Source organism: Giraffa tippelskirchi, chromosome 5 (assembly GCF_054371585.1).
Source record: "Giraffa tippelskirchi isolate mGirTip1 chromosome 5, T2T-mGirTip1v1.2.pri, whole genome shotgun sequence".
In the NCBI taxonomy this organism is placed as follows: Eukaryota; Metazoa; Chordata; class Mammalia; order Artiodactyla; family Giraffidae; genus Giraffa; species Giraffa tippelskirchi.
In genome coordinates this window covers 88,670,155-88,692,524 of record NC_137279.1, presented here as the reverse complement: position 1 = coordinate 88,692,524, position 22,370 = coordinate 88,670,155, and the positions used below count along the sequence as shown (strand labels likewise).

At 38.2% G+C, this 22,370-nt stretch overlaps 1 protein-coding gene and 1 long non-coding RNA gene across 3 annotated transcripts in view; one reads left to right on the top strand and one right to left on the bottom strand.

Moving 5' to 3' along the window:
• COPA (coat protein complex I subunit alpha) overlaps positions 1 to 22,370 on the bottom strand; it is a 42,240-nt gene that overhangs the window by 14,825 nt on the left and 5,045 nt on the right. For both annotated transcript variants that reach the window (XM_081487956.1, XM_081487957.1), the window contains exons 4-14: positions 19,085 to 19,165; positions 17,526 to 17,602; positions 16,693 to 16,802; positions 12,363 to 12,472; positions 10,928 to 11,027; positions 10,205 to 10,340; positions 9,612 to 9,694; positions 4,142 to 4,292; positions 3,145 to 3,211; positions 2,120 to 2,195; positions 217 to 299 (exon numbers count right to left, since the gene is read on the bottom strand). In XM_081487956.1, the coding sequence (XP_081344082.1) occupies positions 217 to 299; positions 2,120 to 2,195; positions 3,145 to 3,211; positions 4,142 to 4,292; positions 9,612 to 9,694; positions 10,205 to 10,340; positions 10,928 to 11,027; positions 12,363 to 12,472; positions 16,693 to 16,802; positions 17,526 to 17,602; positions 19,085 to 19,165 (1,074 nt within the window). The remainder of the gene's footprint in view (positions 1 to 216; positions 300 to 2,119; positions 2,196 to 3,144; positions 3,212 to 4,141; positions 4,293 to 9,611; positions 9,695 to 10,204; positions 10,341 to 10,927; positions 11,028 to 12,362; positions 12,473 to 16,692; positions 16,803 to 17,525; positions 17,603 to 19,084; positions 19,166 to 22,370) is intronic.
• On the top strand, positions 206 to 3,233 carry LOC145505556 (uncharacterized). The gene is made up of 2 exons (XR_014053112.1): positions 206 to 649; positions 1,925 to 3,233. It is a non-coding gene; the product is annotated as an uncharacterized LOC145505556 (long non-coding RNA).

The window sequence follows — 22,370 nt, the reverse complement described above, 5'->3', positions numbered from 1 at the left end:
GTGGGGTCGCAAAGAGGACCAACACTTTGTTGTGTCCGTGGGGACACAACTAAGGGACTAACACTTTCACTTTTTTTTTAGGAGAAGGAAACCAATACACAAGGAAAACAGCTGCCCAAGGGAGAATAACAGAAAAATCATGCTCTTTATTTTGCAATACAGAGGTCACTGCCACCACATTCCCCAAATTAATTTCCCTTTTTAGTCTTAACTCACCGAATGCATCCGATCTAGGACAGCAAACCGATTTCGAGCAACCCAAACAGCTGTCAGGCCTGAGGATCGTTTCCCTTCAGGAGCTAAGAAGAACAAAACCAAAGGGCAGGAGCATGTGGTAAGCTACTGGCAGGTGACACAGTCAGGCGCCATGATGCTGCCAGTCTTGCTGGCTGCCATGTTGGCTTTGCCAGTTCAGCTGCTTCCTAACTAATTCAGCCATAACCTGAGGCTATTGTCAGGGACTTTTCCCCACCAGTCCCCTCCAAACTCCAACCTCTACCCCTGCCAAGCCTCTTTTCTCTAGGCCAAGTGATTTGAGCCAACACCATATACTGGCAGAGAAGGACCACCCATCTTAGGAGACAGCACACTCCATCAAGCTAATGAGCAGGCCCTCTCTGGCCAAGCTGTGGCACAAAGCAAGCAGCCTGTGAGTATCTTGGACCTCCTATCTCAACAAGCTAGAGGAGAGACACAGCTCTCTCTCCAGGACCCAGCTGCTCTGCTGCTTTTAACATGCAAATACAGACCTCCTAGTAGAGCAGGGTGGGGCACAGAGTTCCTAACTAAATCCAGGCAGCTCTATGCTGGGCAGAATTTTGCACCAAGTTGTTGCTCCATTAATGTCAATCAATCATTCTTAATACCACGAAGAAAGTTACAAAACATTTCTCAGTTTCCAAGTATTTCACTGACTAATTAGAATTCTAAATAGGCGCTCCACCCTCTGGGAAACTTCAAAGGGGATACACAGAAGGATGCACTAAATACTCTTATCTATTAGTATCAGCAGGACCCTGGACAATACACACTGGCCAGCCTTGCCAGGCCACCCCTTGACAACCACAGGTCTCAGGCGATTTTAACAAAATTAATTATTATCACAACCAACAGTACCATTTTCCAGGGGCTGGAGAACCACATTATTCAAGCTTTTGCTCTTTCTCCTCCTCTATGCTCCCTATCATTGGGCTGTATCTTTATTCCTTTAATAATTATCATCTCCCATATAAAATGGAAGGGAGAAAATAAAAGTGGTTATAAGAGAAAGCAAAAATATTTTAGACTTTATTAACTGTAAACAGATGGGGAAAGGAAGCAAGGGGATGGATAAGCAGGGACAAAATAAATAAAATTGGTCAGAAGAGTGATCATATTAGCAGCAATAATGACACAGGAGCACCCACAATAGGGTAGAACTAGCAAAATATCTCTCAGAATCTGTTGATGGGGTCTAAAATATCATGAAAGTATGCTATTAAGAGTAGGGACCTGAGGAGCAAGCCTCTGACCTACAAATCAGCTGGAGGAAGTACACTAAAGGAAGCATAAACGAGACTCAAATCTATTCTGAGAATGTTCTGTCAGCAAGTGCTAATGGTAAAGACATTAACAAGGGATGGTGGTGATGGAAGAGGTAGGCAGGGTCTCAGCTGGATCCTGGGATCCCTGGTGGGGTGTGGGGCTGTTAACAGCCTCATCGTTTTGACATGCAAAAGGAAGCAAATCGGATCTGGATATGGATGGGAGAGCATAAATCCCTAGTCCCAGGATGAGACATTGCAAGATTGGAACCACATTTTTAAATAAATGAAACTACCAGGGTGAAAGTCATATCAGCTGACAATAAACTAGGATAACATGCTGTGCTGAAAGAGAAAATGGAGAGTGTCTAATAACCAAATTATAAAATATATATATCTAGCTGGAGTAATAAAATGGAGGAGGAACATGAATATTTCACACCATGGTCGCCTCTGATGCAACTGTCAGCAGCACCTGCCAACACACATGAGTGATGTGGCCATGGCCTGGGGATGGAATGAAAAACTTGAAGAGAAGAGATGATTTGGGTGAGGAGAGCTAGGAGCAGAGCTGGGTACACAAAGAGAACGCCTACCATCAGGATTCTGGGAGTCGGCATCCTTGGGGATGGTATACAAGTCATAGGTACTATTTTCTAAATTGCTGGCTCTCTGTAGAGGAATGGGAGAAATTAAATTGTTAGTAGGAGTCCCCGAGATACCAGTTTACTCTGACATAGAAAACAGTATCATTACACAGATAGCAATCTGAAACTATACTCTTCACACCCTTCACTCAGAGGACATTTGGACGCTTCTACAGCTAAAAATTATAGGGCTCATTGCCAGATAGTTCAGCATTCACATAAGTTTTGTTGCTGTTGTTGGAGTCGCTAAGTCATGCCCGACTCTTCGCAACTTTTCCTTTTATCTTCCAAAGACACAGATAGCTGCTGAATGAAAGCAAGGACTGCTCTCTATTCCACAAATTAACAGATTAAGAGACCAATATTCCAATGCCCTACCTGAGTAAACTCATCAACTTAAAGTCTGTTTGAAGGAAAAAAAAAGACATTAAAGAAAATTGCCAGGAGGTCAATATGGGACAGTTAGATATTGAACACGGATTGGGATCAGAAACTAGAAGTCTTATTGGGAAAAATAAGTTTTCATTCTTCTGATTTGGCAACCAGGGCACTATAATTAGAATGCTGTTTCTTTTTTTTTTTTAATTGTATGGCAAGAAATGAGGCCCCAAGGTAACAATAATGAAAGGAATGCCTCTCAAAATCATCTCTACTATTTTCACCCAAATAGAGAGATCAAGATAAGCATCTCCTTTGCATAGGATACAGTCCCAAACATTCTTTCAAATTACTTTTAGTGATTTGGGTGATTTGACTTGATGCTCCATTAAGTTTAGAAGTTGTCAACCTTATGACAGATATAAGTACCCAACCCTGAATATGAGAACTGAAATCTACCTGGTTTGAGCCTTTGTTTACTGTTTCAGCTCTCTCAAAATGACCATTAAATAGTTTCTAAGAAGCCATCAGAGAGCCTCTAAGGGCATGAGAAACAGACCTATGGGAAATGAGGAAATGCTAGGAGGTTTACTTACTGTACACAGTAGGACTGCATTTTCTGCTGGATTGTACGACATACTGAACACTGGAAACTTGGAACCACTAGATATGTATACCAAGAAAAGAGAAATTTAGGAAAGAGATATAATGAAAATAGGAAAAAAGGAATTACTCCTGTACTTCCTTCTTATCTAATCTTTACACATATACTTATCACTTTTATAATCAAGAATAAAAAATTAATGAATAATGCATGTATTTCTTCCTTCCTTAAAGATTTAGGGACTCCCCTATTTCAGCTTTGAGTGAAGCGTTTTTAAAAAGCTCATCTAGTACAAGTCTACTTATTCAACAGAAGGTATGGTGAGCACTCACTTTAGTGAGTGGGATTGGTTCTTCCTGGGTACAAATTCCTACACATAATTGCAGTGGACACCGCAGAGTAACATGATGTGATTTGCTTTGGGCTAATTTCTCCTGTCCCTTGGAATATTAACATAAACCCATCTTTTTATTGTAGTAATGCTGGAGGGTAGCTGTCAAACCCTCATGCCAAAGCTTGCTACCATGAATGTTTCAGCATGCTGACACAGCTGGCTTTCCAAGAGGATAGCTCCTTTTCCCAGGCACCCCAGAGGTTATCTTATCTTCAGAGTTAAGTTTCCAGAGACATATATTCTGGTTTAGAATTGTGTGCATTTTGCCAAAAAGCAAAGAAAGAGTTATAAAAAGAAATGCCAAATAAAGGCCAACAGATCTGTCACCAAGTTGGGCTACGCTCAACCAGGAAACTTTCTTTTTCAAGACACCTGCCAAACTGGCTGTATGATTTCCTTTCCTCAGGATCTCTAATATTCTTAATAGGGGCGCTCCCATTCATCTCATGACCTTGCCCAACACGCTCCTGGGGATTCTATCTGTGACAGGAGATGAGATCCAAAATGTTGTTAAAAGAACAAGAGTCCAGTTTGTAGGTACTGTATCATGGTAACAGATGAGACAATTTGGAGGGAAGAAATAAGTCTAATTTACCTCCGCAACTGCATCACAGCTACATCTTTGGAGCTGTTGAAATCCAACTGACGTAAGAATCGGTCCTTGACATAATGGAGCATATTGCCATGAACAGCATAGGCTGGCCGTTCTCGTTCCAGTTTAAATACAATCATGCCACCATCATGGCCTGGGCCACAAGGAAAGGGAGGAAAGAATTAGCTGCAGGTAAGAAAGAAAACTGCAAACAGGAGATATATGAAGATAATGACTGTGTATGTATGCTACAAACAAAGTTAAGACACTTAAATGCAATCTTTATTTGTCTGAATTCCCACAATTCTTGGAATCTTTATTCAAGTAAACACCTGTAAATCCTTTCCCAATACTCACTCTATCATACTGGCACATTAGACAAGCCCTCCTTTGTGTTCTCCTAACAGCTCTGTACAAACCTCCATCTTAGCACTTATCTTGCACTGTAATTGTTTAGGTATATCACCCCCACTATACATTGAGCTCCCTGAAAGCATAAATTACAATAATTTCCATCATTCCCCAGTCACTATCATATAATGAACATAAAAGGTATGTGCTGAACAAATGGATATTAGTTTAAAAAGACTTCATGATTCTGTTTTTTAAAAACGTTTCACTTTTCTCTACTAGCAGTATCCATCCTTCAGAAAAACTTTTAATCTTTGTCCTCCAAGTGTGCACTCCACACATAAACCAGATCATGTCACTTCCCTACCCAATACCTTCCAATGGCTTTCCATTCATTCAGGATAAAATCTTAAATTCTAATGGCCTACAAGGCAAGTCCATTCTGTTTTGGTCGTACCTTCTATTACTTCACCCATTATTGGCCACTCTGACGTTCCTCAGCATGTTAAACATCTCTCACATCGTGGTCTTTGAATGTGCTGTTCCTATTGTCAGTGCATTTGTCATTCCTCTTCACTTTTCTGAAGCAGCAGTCCCACACTCTTCCCTCTCTATCCCACCTACTTTTGCTTAACTTTCCTTTAAAGCAATTTTCACCATACAGTGTTTCACATATTCATCGTTTTATGGGTCTATTTCCCTTCACTACAAATAAAAGTTCCATGGCCTCAGGCACAGCACTCCCTAGGGACTGCCCCAGGCGCATTTCCAGCCCCAGCCACCCCACCAAGATGGCCATCGGCCCACACTCCCCAGGGCCTATGCCTGCCCACACACACTCCAGCTCCAGCCCGCCTGCCAAAGCTGCCAGGTGCAGTCTACACAGGAGATGCTCTCACACAAGGCCACTCTTTGAAGACCAGGAGAGGTAGCTGTTTTGCCTAAATCCATAGAAACAAATGCCAAAAGTCATTCAAAATGAACAGATAAGATGTTCCAAGCAAAACAAACCCCAGAAAAAAACCGTAATGAAAGACGTAAACAATTTACCTGATGAAGAGTTCAAAGAAGCAATCATAATAATGCCCACCAAACTTGAGAGAAGAATGGAAGAACTCAGTGATAACTTCAACAAAGACTTAGAAAATATAAGAAAACCAATCAAAAGTGAAGAATATAATAATTGAAAAATTACGCTAGAGGGAATCAACAAATTAGATGAAACAGGAGAACAGATATGCGACCTGTAAGACAGAATAGTGGAAATCAACCAATCGGAACAGCAAAAAAAAATTTTTTTAAGTGAGGAGACTTAAGGGACTTCTGGGACAACATCAAACATACTAACTTTTGCATTATAGGATTCCCAAAGGAGAGAAAGGAACAGAAAATTTATTTGAATAATAATGACTGAAAACTTCCCTAACCTGTGGAAATAGATATCCAGGGCCAGGAAGCACAGAGATTCCCAAGTAAGATGAACCCAAAGAGATCTTCACCATGACATATTTTAATTAAAATGGCAAGAGTTAAAGATAAAGAGAGAGTCTCAAAGGCTCCAAGAGAAAAACAATCACATACGAGGAAAATCCTGTAAGACTATCAGCTGATTTTACAGGCCAGAAAGGAATGGCACGATACATTTAAAGTGCTGAAAGGAAAAGACCTACTACTTATCCAGCAAAGCTATCATGCAGAATTGGAGAGTATCTCAGACAAGCAAAACCTTAACAGAATTCATCACAACTAAAGCAGCCTTACAAGAAATGTTAAGGTCTCCTTTAAGTAGAAAAGGCCACAACTAGAAATAAGAAAATACATGAAAGGAAAAATCTCACTGGTAAAAGCAAACACATAGTAAAAGCAGTGGATCAACCACTTAAAAAGCTAATATGAAGGTTAAGGCAGGGAGAGCTGACCCTTAAACAATATGGGTTTTAACTGCACTGGCTCACTTATATGAAGTTCTCTTTCACTAAATATGTATGATAATACTACATAATCCATGGTTGGTTGAATCTTCAAACACAGAACCCTACATCCAGAGATTCAACTGTAAACTTATACACAGGTTTTAGATTGCATATACTGTCAGTGCCCCTAACTTCTACACTATTAAAGGGTCAGGTGTAGTACAATCAACTATAATAAATAGTTAAGGGAGGGACTTCCCTGTGTGGTCCAGTGGTTAAGAATCTGCCTTCCACTGCAGGAGATGTGGGTTCAATCCCTGGTTGGGGAGCTAAGATGCCACATGCAGGGTGTGAGATCTAAGCCCCCAAGCCACAACTACTGAACCTGCAATATCACAAGTAGAGAGAAGCCTGCACACTGCAACAAAAGATCCTGTGCACTGCAACTAAGTCCCAACACAGCAATAAATAAATAAAAATTAAAAAAAAAATAGTTAAGGGATACACAAAATAAAAATATGACATCAAAAACAAATGAGGTGTGTGTTATAAATGGAGTGCTTTTGGAATCTCTTTGAACTTAAGTGACTATCACCTTAAAATAGACATACAGTTCAATATATATGAACCTTATGGTAACAACAAACAATGGATAGACAAAAATAGAGAAATCCACACATACTAACACTAAAGGAATCCATCAAACTGCAAGGGAAGAAACCAAGAGAACAAGACAGAAACAGAAAAGAACTACAAAAACAACCAGAAAAAAAATTAACATAATGTCAATAAGCACATGCCATGCTGTTCTGTGCTAAGTCGCTTCAGTCTTGTCTGACTCTTTGTGATCCTATGGCCTACAGCCCTCCAGTCTCCTCCTCTGTCCATGACATTCTCCAGGCAAGAATACTGGAGTGGACTGCTATGCCCTTCTCCAATAAGCACATACTTATCAATAATTATTTTAAATGTAAATGGACTAAATGTGTCAACCAAAAGACTTAGGGTGGCTGAATGGATAAAACAAAAAAAAAAGATCTATCTATATGCTGCCTACAAGAGATTCACTTCAGATTTAAAGACACACACAGACTGAAAGCGAAGGAATGGAAAAAGATATTTCATGCAAATGTAAAAGAAAAGAAAATTGGGACATTTCTTATATTAGACAAAATGGATTTCAAAACAAAGATTATATCAAAAGACAAAGGGCATTACATAATGATAAAGGGGTCAACCCAACAAGAGGATATAATATTTGCAAACATTTAAGCATACAACACAGGAAAACCTAAATATATAAAGCAAACATTGAGAGAAATAAAGAGAGAAACTGACAACACAATAATAGTTGAGGACATTATATTCTACAAACATCAATGAACAGATCATACAGAAAGAAAATCAATAGGGAAACACTGGTCTTAAATGACACATTAGACCAGACAGAATTAATAGAGAACATTCCATCCAAAAGCAACAGAATACATTCTTTTCCATCCGGGAGCTGGTGATGGACAAGGAAGCCTGGCATGCTGTAGTCCATGGGGTTGCATAGAGTTGGACACGACTGAGCGACTGAACTGAACTGAACATTCTTTTCAAGTATACACTGAGCATTCTCTAGGACAGATCACAAGCTAGGCCACAAAACAAGGCTCAATACATTTAAGACTAAAATAATTTCAAGTGACTTATTCAACCACAGAAGCATGAATCTAGAAATCAACTACAAGAAGAAATCTAGATAAAACACAAACACATGGAGACTAAACTATAAGCTACAAATAACAAATGGGTCAACAAAAATAACAAAGAAGAAATAAATACCTGGAAAAAAATGAAAATGGAAACAAAATCTATAGGACACAGCAAAAGCAGCTCTAAGAGGAAGTTCACAGTGAAACAGGTCTATTCCTAAGAAACAAGAAAAATCTCAAGCAATCTAAATGTATTAAAAAACCCAGAAAATGAAGAATGAGCAAAGGTCAGTGAGTATGAAGAAGAAACAATAAAGATTAGAGCAGAAATAGATGAAATAGAGACAAAAAAAAAGGAAGGAAAAAAAATTAAGAATTGGCTCTCTGAAAGATAAAATCTACAAACTCTTAGCCAGACTCATCACAAAAAAAGAAAGCCCAAATATGATTAGAAATGAAAGAGGAAAAAGTACAACTGATACCGCAAAAATACAAAGGATTATAAGAGAATGATATGCCACGATATGCCAACAAATTAGACAACCTAGAAAAAAAAGGATAAATTCCTAGAAACACACAATCTTCCAAGACTGAGTCATGTAGAAACAGAGAACCTGAATAGACCAAATCCCGCTAACAAAATTGAATCAGTAATCCACAAATTCCCCAAAACAAAAGTCCAGGTCCAGACGGTTTCACAGGTAAATCTACCAACACTGAGAGTTAATACTTATCCTTCTCAAATTATTCCAAAGACTGAAGTGGAAAAAACACTTCCAAACTCATTTAATGAGTAAAACATTGCCTTGATACTAAAAGCTGACAAAGACCATAAGAAGCCAAAAACAGGCCAATATCTCTGATGAGCATAGACGCAAAAATCCTTAACAAAGTATTAACAAACCAAATACAACAATACATTAAATTATTATAACTCAAAAAGTTCCATAAAGTAAGGGACACTGTTTTATACACTGCTAGAATACCAGCACCCAGACTGGGGCTGATACTCAGTATGCACCTGCTAAATGAATGAATAACACTCAGCTTCTAGCTCCTCAGTCTGAGAACCTCAAGTGTCTGGTATTAGTCTCTAAGTCTCCTAATCAAAAAGGAACTAAGGAACTAATCAAAGAGAATGGGCTTTAGGAGAATTCCCTGGCAGTCCAGTGGTTAGGACCCAGTGCTTTCACTGCCAAGGGCCCAGGTTCAATCCCTGGTCAGGAAACTAAGATCCCACAAGCCACGTGGTGTGCCCCCTCCCCCCTCATAAAAGAGAGAGACAATGGGCTTCATTATTAAATGAATTTTGGAGGAAAAGAACACTAAAAGAACACTGTGCCAAGAAGATATGGGGGAAAAAGGAGAAAAGCTTCAACTACATGGCTCTTAGACTTTTACTTTTCCTTGTCATCCTACTATATACTTACTGGAGACAAAGTTAATGGAGAATCACCCTCAAGTCTTAAAAACTGAACCAAAGGGAAAAAGAGAAGAAATGGCCCTTACCTGCTGCAAAGAGGTTAAGGTTAGGGTGGGCAGCTAAGACCCAGAAACGATCATGGTCCCTGCGGAATGTCTGAACTCCAGTCCTAGGAAAGCAAAAGGTATTAATTTCCAAGAAAACTTCAGTCTATCACATACAAGAATATTGAGTGGTAGGCCAGCACACTGATAAAAAGTAAATCAAGTACAGTGAAGGGGCATATTTTAAATAAAGACAGTCAGAAATTCTACCAAAGAACAGAAAGAGGACTTCAAACTGACTCTATTATTTTGATATTAAGACTTCTCCCACTCATCATAATTTTCTACCATACTGTTTTCATTTAATATTCCTTATTTCTGTAGCTACAGAAGAAACTGCTTAAATATAAAGCAGAAAAAGAACACAAGCAGAAATTTCTACCTGATGGAAAATTTGTAAATGATGGCTAACCTCTGGGTCCCTTCAAGTTTTCATAAAATATAATTTGATTTTTCTATATGCAGAGGATGATAAGAAACAAAAAGTCTTAATCTGATTTTTAAAAAAGAACACAGTAAAAGAGAGAAAGGGGCTCCCTCCTGGGTTTAGTCACACACCACTGTAACCCCCTTACCGCTTAGACATGTCCCAGACTCGGATACTTTTGTCCTCAGAATTGCTGAGGATCAACTCCTGACGAGGGTGGAAGACAGCACAAGATACATTGTTGTAATGGCCTCGGCAGGTGTCAACTTCCCATGCCTTTGATTCTGAAAGACAAAAAAGAATTAGGTAACCACAATTCCCTACTACTGTAAGTTTGGGATTTTGAATTATGACATCTTTTAACCAAATGCTAGATACTACAAAGTCTTAAGTAGTATCCCACTTCTTTCTAATAGGTCAATTTTCTTCAGTTATGACTCTGAATCTAAGTATTTCTTTATTTCATTCTGACCCGTCTATCAACTATAGCACCTCTTCTCTGTCATTCTACATCTCCTTACCCTGCCTTGTCACTAGCTGCCATTATAGAAGCTTCATATGGCAGGAATTTTATCTGGTTTAGTCATCATTGTATCTTCAGAGCCTTGAACAATGGTTAGTACAAAGTAGGTACTCAATAAATAGCTGTTGAATAAATGGAATTCTTATTTCAAATTATGTTCATACTCCTCCAAATCAGGATACCATCAAATGAAAAAAAAAGGAATAGGGCAACTATCATGTTCCCAGGATAAGCATAACAACCTAAGGTAGGAAAATGGGTCACTAAATCCAGAACACCTGACTTTTTCAGCTTGCTGATCAGCAGCCAATATTTTAGGTATGATAACACTGTTACTGTTTCACTCACCATTCATACGCCAGATCTTCACTTGACGGTCATCTGCCCCAGATACAATGAGTGGCATAGTAGGGTGAAATGCAGCCCAGTTAACTCCACGATCATGACCCTGTACCAAAAAAAAAAAAGTGGTTTTACAAAACCAAAACAAGTGATTCTTTATATCCATTACTCAAAGCAATAGACCAACGGACCATGCTCATGGTTATAAAAGATGTCTCTGATTTTTACTCCATGTGAAAAAGACTCAAGGAACTGCTGCTCTAAGATTTGACCATGAGAGTCACTAACTACATCAATCTATCCAATATTATTCCCAAACTCTCATGGGAATTCCCAAATCCTTCTCCTCCAAATTCAGCTTCATTTGCATTTGGGATATACTGCCTTGCTTTGTTACTGCCAATTATATTTCTCCAACCAGCTATTAGCATCTCAAAAATAAAGACCAATTTTATAACTTAATGAAGAAATTCTCAAAGTGCGGTAAAGAAACTCTATCCCCAAGAACTTTTTAGGAAACCCCAGCAATGTTAAAACTGATTTTCATAATAATACTAAAATGCTATTTACCCTTTTCACTCTTATTCTCCCATGCATATAGTTTTACAGAGGTTACAGAGGTATGTTTTACAGAGGTATGTGATGTCGTTGCTTTGATGGCTAATAGACTATCCTTATATATCTCATGTTTTTAAAAGTTCTTGGTTTCAATTTCAAATATGGTAAAAGCTGACAGATATAATGCACATAAAATCTCTCTGAGGTCATCAATACATTTTAACAGTATAAAAAGGTTCTCAGACCAAAATGTTTAAGAACTGCTGATTTTAAGATATCTTTTATAACTCTGAGACCCCATGGATGGTTCCTCTGTTCATGAAATTCTCCAGGCAAGAATATTTGAATGGGTTGTCATTTCCTTCTTCAAGACACATGTAGATTTTGGTAAATAACTTACTTTCTCTCAATCTCAAATTTTTCTTCTGCAAAATGAAGTTAACAGTACCTCCACCAGAAACAGCTGTAAAGATTAGATACTTTAAAAAATCTAGTTTCTTTCCCTTATGCCTTTCCATTTTCCCACCATGCAAACAAGTTACTTACACATGGCTGGTTCTCAGTAACTTTGATTAACTATCCTCCCCTTCCCCAAGAGGCTTCACAATGGACTCTGCTTTGGGAGGGTGATGGAGCCTATGCCAGCTTTCTCCCTCTCTCCCCAGTGGGTTTAAAAGGTAACATGATTCTCCCTCAGGTAGCATTTAAGCTTCAATTGTCTACTGGCTCACCTACCATTCTATTTTCAGTGCCTCAAACGGCACCTGACACTCAATAAACCCTGCATAAGTCTTTGTTGAAGGAATGAATAAATGAACAGCATACTGTCACTGTTTCCCTGGAGAAGAGCCCATATCCAGCCACTGGCTATAGAGATAAGTACCTCTAGTACATGCTTCACCACTGCATCCGTAGTTCCAAATAGATCAACCCCAGTTATTCCTCTCACATCCGACTCCACTGCACCAGGGGACAAGTTTTTTTTCCTTAGACCTTTGAAGGGGTGAGGAGTGGGATGAAAGACGTAAACATCATGTTACCAAAAAGAGCACAGTAATCGAAGCACCCAAAGGTACAGTGATACACTAAAATTAAGGAAAAAGAAGGGAAAAAGAAATTTAAAGAGACTAAAGAAAGATGCAAGAGCTCTTATTCTATCTCAAATATAAAACAGTTTATTTGGTGGATGATACTGTAAAACTACAAACTATGCAAAAAGTGTACTGTTATTTCCTTCTTGACTCTTGGGCAGTGGACAAAATGATTAAAACTCTCATTATTCCTTTAAGCGCTTGCTCAAGAAACTGGTTATAGATCTGAACATATGTATTTTGTCATTAAAATTTTGAGAGGCTACAGGGAGAAATTAGCCTGTAATTCAAAAACAACAGAAAAAAGACACCAGGATAAGGTCAGTCTTATTTGCATAGGACCGACACTTATGGCTCAATCACAATCTGTCTTTAAAATTTGAACTATCTGTACTATAGTCAGAACCCAAATGATGATAACACTACTACCTTACAGGTGAAAAGCATCTTGCAGTTTTCAAAGCTGATCTGATTAACAACCCTTTGAGGTAGGCAATCAGATATAATAAGACCAGTTTATAGATGAGAAAATGCAATTGGGACTAAAATCCTATCTTCTGGAGTATTTGGAAGGTAGGGAGAAGAAAATGAAACTACTTGGCATTTACAAAATTAAAAAGCCAAATATCTGTAATAGAGAGGGAAAAAAAGCTATCATTGAAAACAAAACCTAGATAGTTTTAAGTGTAAATGTTGGCACCGGTAAGAAAATACAAAAAATTAAGTTCAATGACTATTTATCTTCACTGTTTTAAAATTACAATGTAACTTTTCTATTGTAATGGCATATAAACATCAGCATTAGAGAAGCAAGTGCTTAAAAGGGCACAACAGTTTTACTTATCTTACACCCTGTCCATGATAAGCATTTAGCCAATTGGTAGACAGAAATAAAGCCAATGCTTAAAAAAATAAGCATTCTTCCAAGGCTTCATAAATACATTATCACAGGGATGCCTCCTTTCACTTATTTCACTTTATCCCTTTAATGGGATCTGTCAACTTTTTCTAATGAGTCTGATGCATGAAACAGATTCAAAGGAAGATACAAAGATAGACAGCTGTGAGGAACTTCACCTCCAATAAGCTTCGATAAACACATTAAAAGGAAAGCTGTATGACAGAATGGAAGCCTTTGTTGTAATTGCTTGTAATGATCCAGGAAAAGGGGAAGAGCAAAAACAGACAGATGAATAGTGACAGGCAGTGAAAAGATACTTTGAGAAGAAATATTTGAGCCTTCAACAAGCTACTCACTAGGGCTGAACGACAGATGGAAAATTTCTACAGCAGCTACTCAAATCCAGAGGGAGGGGAGGACACTCTCAGAATGGACCAGTTTGATGCACTTCCCAATGGGAACCAGGGGAAGTAGTAAAAAGAGAGGCATGAGCACAGGATTTGGCAGTAAATTAATACTTTTTTAGTAGTCATTTCAAAGATTAAGCCTGAATTACATGGGCTTGACATGCAAAAGTATAAGCACATCAAAATAATTTCACTGTCAGTTTACTTGGAAGCTCAAGCTAAAAAAATAACTTATTTTTAAAATCTAGATTGTAAATATATTCCCTTTTAAACAAATATTTTTTGCCAGGCTAATACAAAAGATCAGGTTACGCTAAGCCCCCTGGCTTAATCCTCATGGGAGAGGTATCTAGAACACAGGTTTTCCTTAAAGATCTCTGTTTTCTTATTATTTACTTAGTGCAGAGAGTGTCCCTCTTCCAAGAGAGGTACTCAGAAAGATTAGAATTTTCACCAGTCCTCTACATTTGAGGGTTTTTGTCTTCTGACTCACAACTAATTTTTTCCTCTTGGAAATACTGACAATATTAGCTCTACTTCCTAACAGAGCTGACTGCTAATTTCTCTTCCTGTGTTCAGATTTATTTGAACCAAGGCCAAAGAAGCCTGCTAAAAAGAGTATGCTGACTTCTAGAGGAGGAAGAATGCGTAAGTCTATCCCAAAAGCTCCTTCCACTTGGTTAAATACCAAAGCATCTCCTTCCACTCTGGTTAAGGGGTTACTGGAAATCAAGAGAGTTGTGAGTACAGAAAAACACTTAGAAATGGTAAAGAGAGCATTAACATTAGTAACATTAGTACAAAACTTTCAGTACCACACATACTAAGTATAGCAATTGTGATGTTATTATATAGTAATCCATGCACTTTGCACATTCAAGAGCAAGGATAAACCCCAACTGGGGTCATACTTTCTCCCTCTCTTCTCTGATTTAGGGCCTTTGATTCTGACACAAATATGTTTTCCTACAAAAGTAAAGAAAATGATTTCTTGCCCTGGGCATTTCATGATGACTAAAGAGAATCCATTTACCTAAGGACCCCAAATTGCTTTAGCTAGGCCACCGGGAAACTGCTCTGCCAGCTTCAGGTGGCCTAAACACTACTCTTAAAGAGTGGAGCAGTATAAGGCCCTTTTCAACCCCATGCTGTAGGAAAGATTTAAGCCCCAATGGTCAAAGGATCAGTTTATACATATAAAAAATTCACTTCTCTGTGATCTAGAATGGCAGTGCTTGTACACCATTCTCAGAACTGAGAAAACAGTCACTAAAAAGTGTCTTAGTAGCAGGTAACTCTCTCACAGATCCCCAGTTGAGAAAGGCTATTCTAAATAACTGCCCCTGGTCACCTGAAACAGCATAAACTGGGATCCAGCCCCATTTGGCTCCTAAATGCTGAGACAGAGAGGGTGCTTTGAAAGTGTGCACAGTTAAAAACTATCGAAAGTCAAAGCTTGGTTACTGGAGGAGTGAATAATAAGCTCCCTGGTACTAGCAGTGAGGAGAGGGCACAGGATCCACAGGGCCTGTGCCTAACTCTTCCTGCTGGCATGGCTGGTCACATCTGGGTGTACTTCAAAACACCTAGCTAGTCTGACGAAAAACTGCAATGGCAGAAGCCCTAGCAGAACAGAGTACGACTGCCCTATCTCCAATACAATCTTGTTTATACCACTTCCTTCTTAATTCTGAACCTTTGAAAACTGCAGAGCATGATGCAGAGCTTTTACTTTCCAACTGTCATCTTCCCCTTGGCTTGTTTCCATACTACATGAATCTTAATGAACTGCTATTACAACATTCCAAATGTTGCGCCCAGGAATCCAAATTTTCAACTTGCTGTTTATTAATGGTTTATTAGAACAGCAAATATTAATATCATACTGCTCCAGCCCACCACGACACAAGGAGTTGGGAAAAGTTATCAACTTTCTTTGTTACCACAAAGAACCACGTAAAGACCTACGAGGAGTCCTTCTTTTCACAGAATGAAAACAGTGCTCTATGGACTAGCAATGGACTTTTCAGAGAGTCCAATCTCTAAGAATTTCTAAGGCAACAAACTAGAAACAATTTAGCAATTGCTAAATAAATTTAACTGGGCAGAGAACTATAGCATTTAGTTTCATTTCTCTACTGCATTTCTCAACAAAGCACTTCCATTTTTCCAGTATGTCAATCTCATAGGTACAGCCCTTTCTCTGCATTTAAATTCTCAGTTCTCCTCTATATAGTCCTAAAAATTTAAATTCTTATCCCCAAATTAAGATAGTGTATATAAACTGTGAAAGGAGGAATTATCCCAACTACTCAAAATCTACAAGTTATTTAATTTTTCATCCTAGAAATCTGCCTTTTAAAAGGTTTTCCGGACATGAAGATCCTCCAACCCTCGTGCTTTTTACAGTCGACGGTATATAATAGAAGGATTTTCCTATTTCTCAATGAAGCCACAGGATCTAAAAGCCCTGTTTCCCTGTACTAATCTATTCCCAAAATTCATTTCTGTCAAATATTTTTCTTATTTTAGTGGAAAGCTTGATTCTTAAATACTCCCAACAGGACAAAGACTGATCTAACTAAAATGTGGAATTTTCTTAAAATTAAATTTTCTAGAGAAACCACTTTCCTTAGACAACTTCTAACATGAACCATCAAAGCACATTTAATATCCTCGGAAACAAAGATACTATTACATGAGAACAGAATACTCTAAATTTTTCTGTTCCAAGTCAACTACCCTCACTATTTTAAGCAATTGCAGTTTTGCGCCAGACACAACTAGGTTGTCCCCTGAACTTGGGCAGCTCACCAGAAATATCCCAAACGCGCACAGTCTGGTCCAGGCTGGCTGATACGACCAGGTCTTCTGAAGGATGGAACTGAGCACACATTACGTAATGATTGTGCCCTGTTAACACACTGCAAGAGGGAAAAAGAAAGACAATACCAAATTAGAGGTAGGAATCAACGGACTCCTACACGTTAAATGCCATATTCCACATTGAACAGATGCAGGTCCAATTACACTCTTTTGGTGGCCAAGGCAAGTCATCGTAACAATTCTGAACTAATAATAATAATCAGAGTCGGCTGTTTCAAGGTTGACTCTCTTCTTGCTTGTAATGTTTCAGTGTTTATTACTGGTTTCAATAGAACTGAGACTGCACAGCATTCCTCTCATTAAAGATGCATTAAAATATCAAAATAAATGAAATCTTACTCATACTAAAACTATTTGTTAGATTTTAAGGGGGTATCCCTTTTAAAGGACGTCACTTTAAATGGTCCTTACGTACTTATAAAAAACTCTATAACCAAACACGAGGCAGGACAGAGGTCTAGACCCTGACTCAGGTTTCTTGGAAACAGAACTCAAAACCAGCTAAAAATTTTGTCCCAAAAGCCTAGCAATATGACTTCTTTCTCCTGGAAAGAAATGATCAGAAAATCCAGGTTCACATATTACTAATGAAATTGCTTCTGTATTTATCTTTTTATATACAAGAGTGTCTTACAAATACAATCAGTAATTAATCAGCAGACATAGCCCATTAGGGACAGGAGATGATTGTTCTAAAGAGAAGGTGATTATGAAAAAACTAGAAATGAAGGTTTTTTTGAGCTCTCTGTCTCCTGCTTTACCAGACACAGGTTCTAGACTGCCAATTCCACACTCGGATGGTCTGATCATCTGAGGCACTCAGAATCCAAGGATATTCCTGAAAAATATTCCAGACAAAGGGTTTGAACATTAGCAGATGTGTTCTTCCAGGTTCCATTTCTCTCTTTGGAGGCAATATTTCATTGTCTAACACCTCAGCTAGTCTCTAAACGATTTTGAGTTATCAGGCTAGTTGTCTATTCCTCCTTAGCATTCTACCAGCTCTTCCCAACTTCGGTACTTTCAAATTTAAGGTTTAAGAGTGGAAGCCAGACCATAATAGATTCTCAGAGACAAATAGTATAATTTATATTTACATTTACTTCTACATATGTGCATATGTATATATGATTTATATTTATAAATAGTTAATCTTGTAAATCAAGATCCTGTGAAAGGATCTCTATTTAACTCTAAGAATATTGTTTTAAAGTCTGACTTCTCCCTGCCAGACCATCCAGTCTCAAAAAATTCCAGAGTCTCAGAAAAGAAAGCAGAAAGTAACATGTAAAAACAATTCAGCCCTTTTACAGTTTTTAAACTTTTTAAGAGAAGGAAGTATTTCTTAGTCATAATTGTCTCTCTGGTGTTTAGCAAAGAACTTAACGAGCACAAGGTACACACATACTTACTAAACTGAAAAAAATAAAAGGAAATAAGCTTTTCATAAGTTTCCAGCTGAATGGTAACTTTTTCTAGGTAAGAGTCTTCAGCAAGTCCTTCATGGCAATGACAAACAGTTCCTTCTGAATAGATTACCTATTGAATGGTTATCATTCTCAACTATTTCAGCTATAATTTTCACATTCATCTTCTCCTATACTACCCTAATTCTTTTTAATTTTAAAAAAGGAAATAGAGTGTAATTAGCCTGGAATTTATTGTTTATTTTGTTATACTCTTTCTTACTTAATTCAAGAGACTTAAGTTTACCAAGAGTCAAGGAATAGTACAAATTAATTCTAATAGCATATATTAATTAATTATAGAGAAATCCAGTCAGAATGGGATGAAATTAAGAGGCTAGGAGTCTTAATCTTTAACTGAGTATCTGTCTACTATGAAACCTAACAAATCAAAAAAGGTAGTAAGTTCGGCTAAGGGAACAGCCTCTACCAGACCCTAAAATCCTAGGATAAAAGCACATGATTGTCAATGCTTCAAAAGATTAGTTAGCATCAAAATGGCATCTTATCTTGACATTCCTCCAAGAAACACCTACTTAGCAACACCCCACATACAATTAGCCTGCAAACTTCTGTTTGCCAGTTCAGCAAATTTAAAATCAAATCTCTACTTTTCCCTACAGAGAATCAATGCCTTCCTCATAAAGGCCACTGAATCCAATTAAATTCAAATATAATCCTGAGTGCTTCCTCTTACAGAAGGAAACAAAGCAGAGAGGCCAACACTCTACAGATCCTAGAAGAATCAATAATGTGATTCTGTTATCAAAAGCATGGATTCTTCAGGAGCATGGAGAAGATTCCTACAGGGAACTGAAGAATGCTCTAAAACTAGAGCCACAACAGTTACTTACATGATGAAAAAATGTAGTGCGGATGTAGTCTAAGTGCCCAAGCAATGTGAAGAGACAGCGCCGAAGCTTGTAATTCCAAACCTGCAAAGAGAAAAATTCAACTAAAGGAATAAGAACATAAAGTTGTGAGCCTCTATAAGGCCCAGGTTTCTCAATAAACAAGCTGGGATTTATATTTTGGCATCTTTAAATAGGTAGAAATCTTGACAGGGAATCTTGTTTAAAGTTGGAGGGGAAAAGACTATGAATGAATATGTAAGTCAGCTACACCACATGTGGGGAAAGGAAAAAGCAAGGCTAGAGAAACCTAAAAGATAAAATTATGGAAAGGTTTTCTTTTTTTCTGGGAAGAAATCATGTCTATTTAATAAGACAAAATGTTTACATAAGGCTCAGCTTGAATGTCTTCTACTGAATAATTGTGTTCTTAGCTTGAATACAGACCTGTTACTTGGTGCTTACCTATCACCTTAATTGTGGGTTAAAACAGTAGGATGGATATGACTTCAAAAGAAACAATAATATAACATATAGCATCATCTTTTGTTAGGCTTGGTGGCAAACAATGCCCATACATTCATGGTCTGTACTCACCTATCATGCAAATATACTTTAACTCAACACTATGGAAAATACAACATTGCTCAGATAGGCTGAGCTAAGCAGAAAAATATCATATTTAGATAAGAAGTTAAGCCAGCTACCAAAGTATCAAGCATCGATGAACACAATTGAGAAAGACGCTGAAACCAAAACCATAAATGTAAGATAGCTCACACTTCCCATCCAGAAAAACTCCCGAAAGTACAAAAAGAAGTCAGATGCCTTTTTTTCCTTCTATAAAATTTAATGCTTGTTTATCCAGGCCACCCTGTCACTGTTTTTTCCTATTTTTACTTAAAAATTGTTTTCTTTCATAAATCACAAGTGATCATTTCCTGTAACAAATTTGAATAACCCCAAATCCAGCATTTCCAAACAAGAATGTAAGCTCCCTAGAGGCAGGGTCCTTGTCCATCATGCTCAACACTATACCCCCAGCATCTAATATAGCAGTTAACACTTAGTAGGTGCTCAAAAGGTATGTGCAGCAGAAATGAGAAAAGATAAATAACATAAAAAGTGAAATATTAGAATATCCTCACCTTCATCTGTTGAGTCATCTATAAATAAATACACATGTATACAGTGGAGTTTGACGTTCACACAAAAATTAGATCATACCATAAATACTATTGTCCAACTAGCTTTTTCCCCCTTATAGGGTTCAGTTTTTTAAACTTTCATTATTTCTTGCTTCAAATCATCTTGATTCCTTTATAGGCCTCTATCAAGTTCCAGAACTATAAATTCTGAAAGACCTATAGGGTTTTTAGACCCTGGCCATTTGTGATTCCTGTCTTACTCTTTGTAAATCAGGATTATACTAATGCTACATTTATCTGAGTGTAGCAAAAAATATGATGGTCCACAAACTTGACTTTTCAAGATGATCCTACTTTCATCAGAGAAATATAAATCCCAGCATGATAGCACTACGTATCCATCAATTAGCTAATTCCTTTATTTAATAACATCTTTCAGATATAATTCAAATCCCATATAATTCACCCATTCTAGAATTCAGTTAGTTCTTAAGACATAGTTATTTAACCATTAGCATAATCAATTTTAGAACATTTCATTACCACCAAATGAAAACTATAGCCATTAGGAGTCATTCTTCATTTTCTCCCAATCCCCTCAAACTCCAGACAACCATTAATCAACTGTCTCTACTGATTTGATCTGAACACTGCCAGTAAATGAAAGATAATTCATTTTCAAAAGTACTAATGACTTTGGGAAAAACTTGTTTTCTTTAATGTCACTCAGTGTTTGTCTTAAACCGATCCTGAAGAACCCAAGTTCTTCACCATTCTTAATACTCAGTGGTCATCACTTTACTAGAAATATGACCAGGGAGGGACAGCCTGAGGAGCTTCTGAGGCCCATCAGGTGGTCCAAGCTCCCACTGCCTGCCCCCAGGATCAGTGCCCAAAATCTAGGAAGAGAGCTGTCCTTCCAATCATTCTAATGCACATTTTCTCTACAGGCACTGTCACTCTTCATGCCTGTCATATAAGTCCTACTGTATAATTTATAGCTTCCTAAGGTAGCTTCTGAAAAAGATTATTTTTTTCATGAAGTAAATTTTTCTGGTTTGGTTGGATACGTCATCTCCTCTCCATTTTTAATGTTACTGCCAAAGCTCATGTTCTGTTCATTTCCCACATGGACTTTTGTAATGGTCTCCTAACTAGGATCTGCCTCCCGTCTTGCCCAAGTCATTCAATCTTTTCTCTATATTGCCATTTAAGTAACCTTTTTTTAAAAAAAAAAAATGTGAATCTGGGGGCTTCCCTGGTGACTGAGTGGTGAAGAAATGGCCTGCCAATACAGGAGACACAGGTTTGATTCCTGGTCCAGGAGGATCCCACATGCCAGGGAGGAACTCAGCCTGTGCACAGGCATAACTGCGGAGCCTGTGCACTCTAGAGCCTGCGCCCCACACGAGAGAAGAGACCACACTGAGAGGCCTGCACATGCCACTGGAGAGCAGCCCCCACTCACGCAACTAGAGAAAACCTTGCGCAGCAACAAGGACCCAGCACAGCCAAATAAATCGTGAATCTATTATCACTCCTCTATTTAAACTCCTTTAATCGTTCCTTGTTATTTGTATAACATCCAAACTTTTAAGTACTACAGAGAGGTACTCCATAATTTGGCCCTTCTCATCTTCTGCTCCTCTCACTTTTCTTCCAGATTTTATCCAAAACTAATTCAGTTCAGTTCAGTAGCTCAGTCGTGTCTGATTCTTTGTGACCCCATGAACCGCAGCACGCCAGGCCTCCCTGTCCATCACCAACTCCTAGAGTTTACCCAAACTCATGTCCATCAAATCAGTGATGCCATCCAGCCATCTCATCCTCTGTCATCCCCTTCTCCTCCTGCAATCAATCTTTCCCAGCATCAGGGTCTTTTCCAATGAGTCAGCTCTTCGCATCAGGTGGCCAAAATACTGGAGTTTCAGCTTCAACATCAGTCCCTCCAATGAACACTCAGGACTGATCTCCTTTAGGATGGACTGACTGGATCTCCTTGCAGTCCAAAGGACTCTCAAGAGTCTTCTCCAACACCACAGTTCAAAAGCATCAATTCTTCGGCACTCAGCTTTCATTATAGTCCAACTCTCACATCCATACATGACTACTGGAAAAACCATAGCCTTGACTAGACGGAC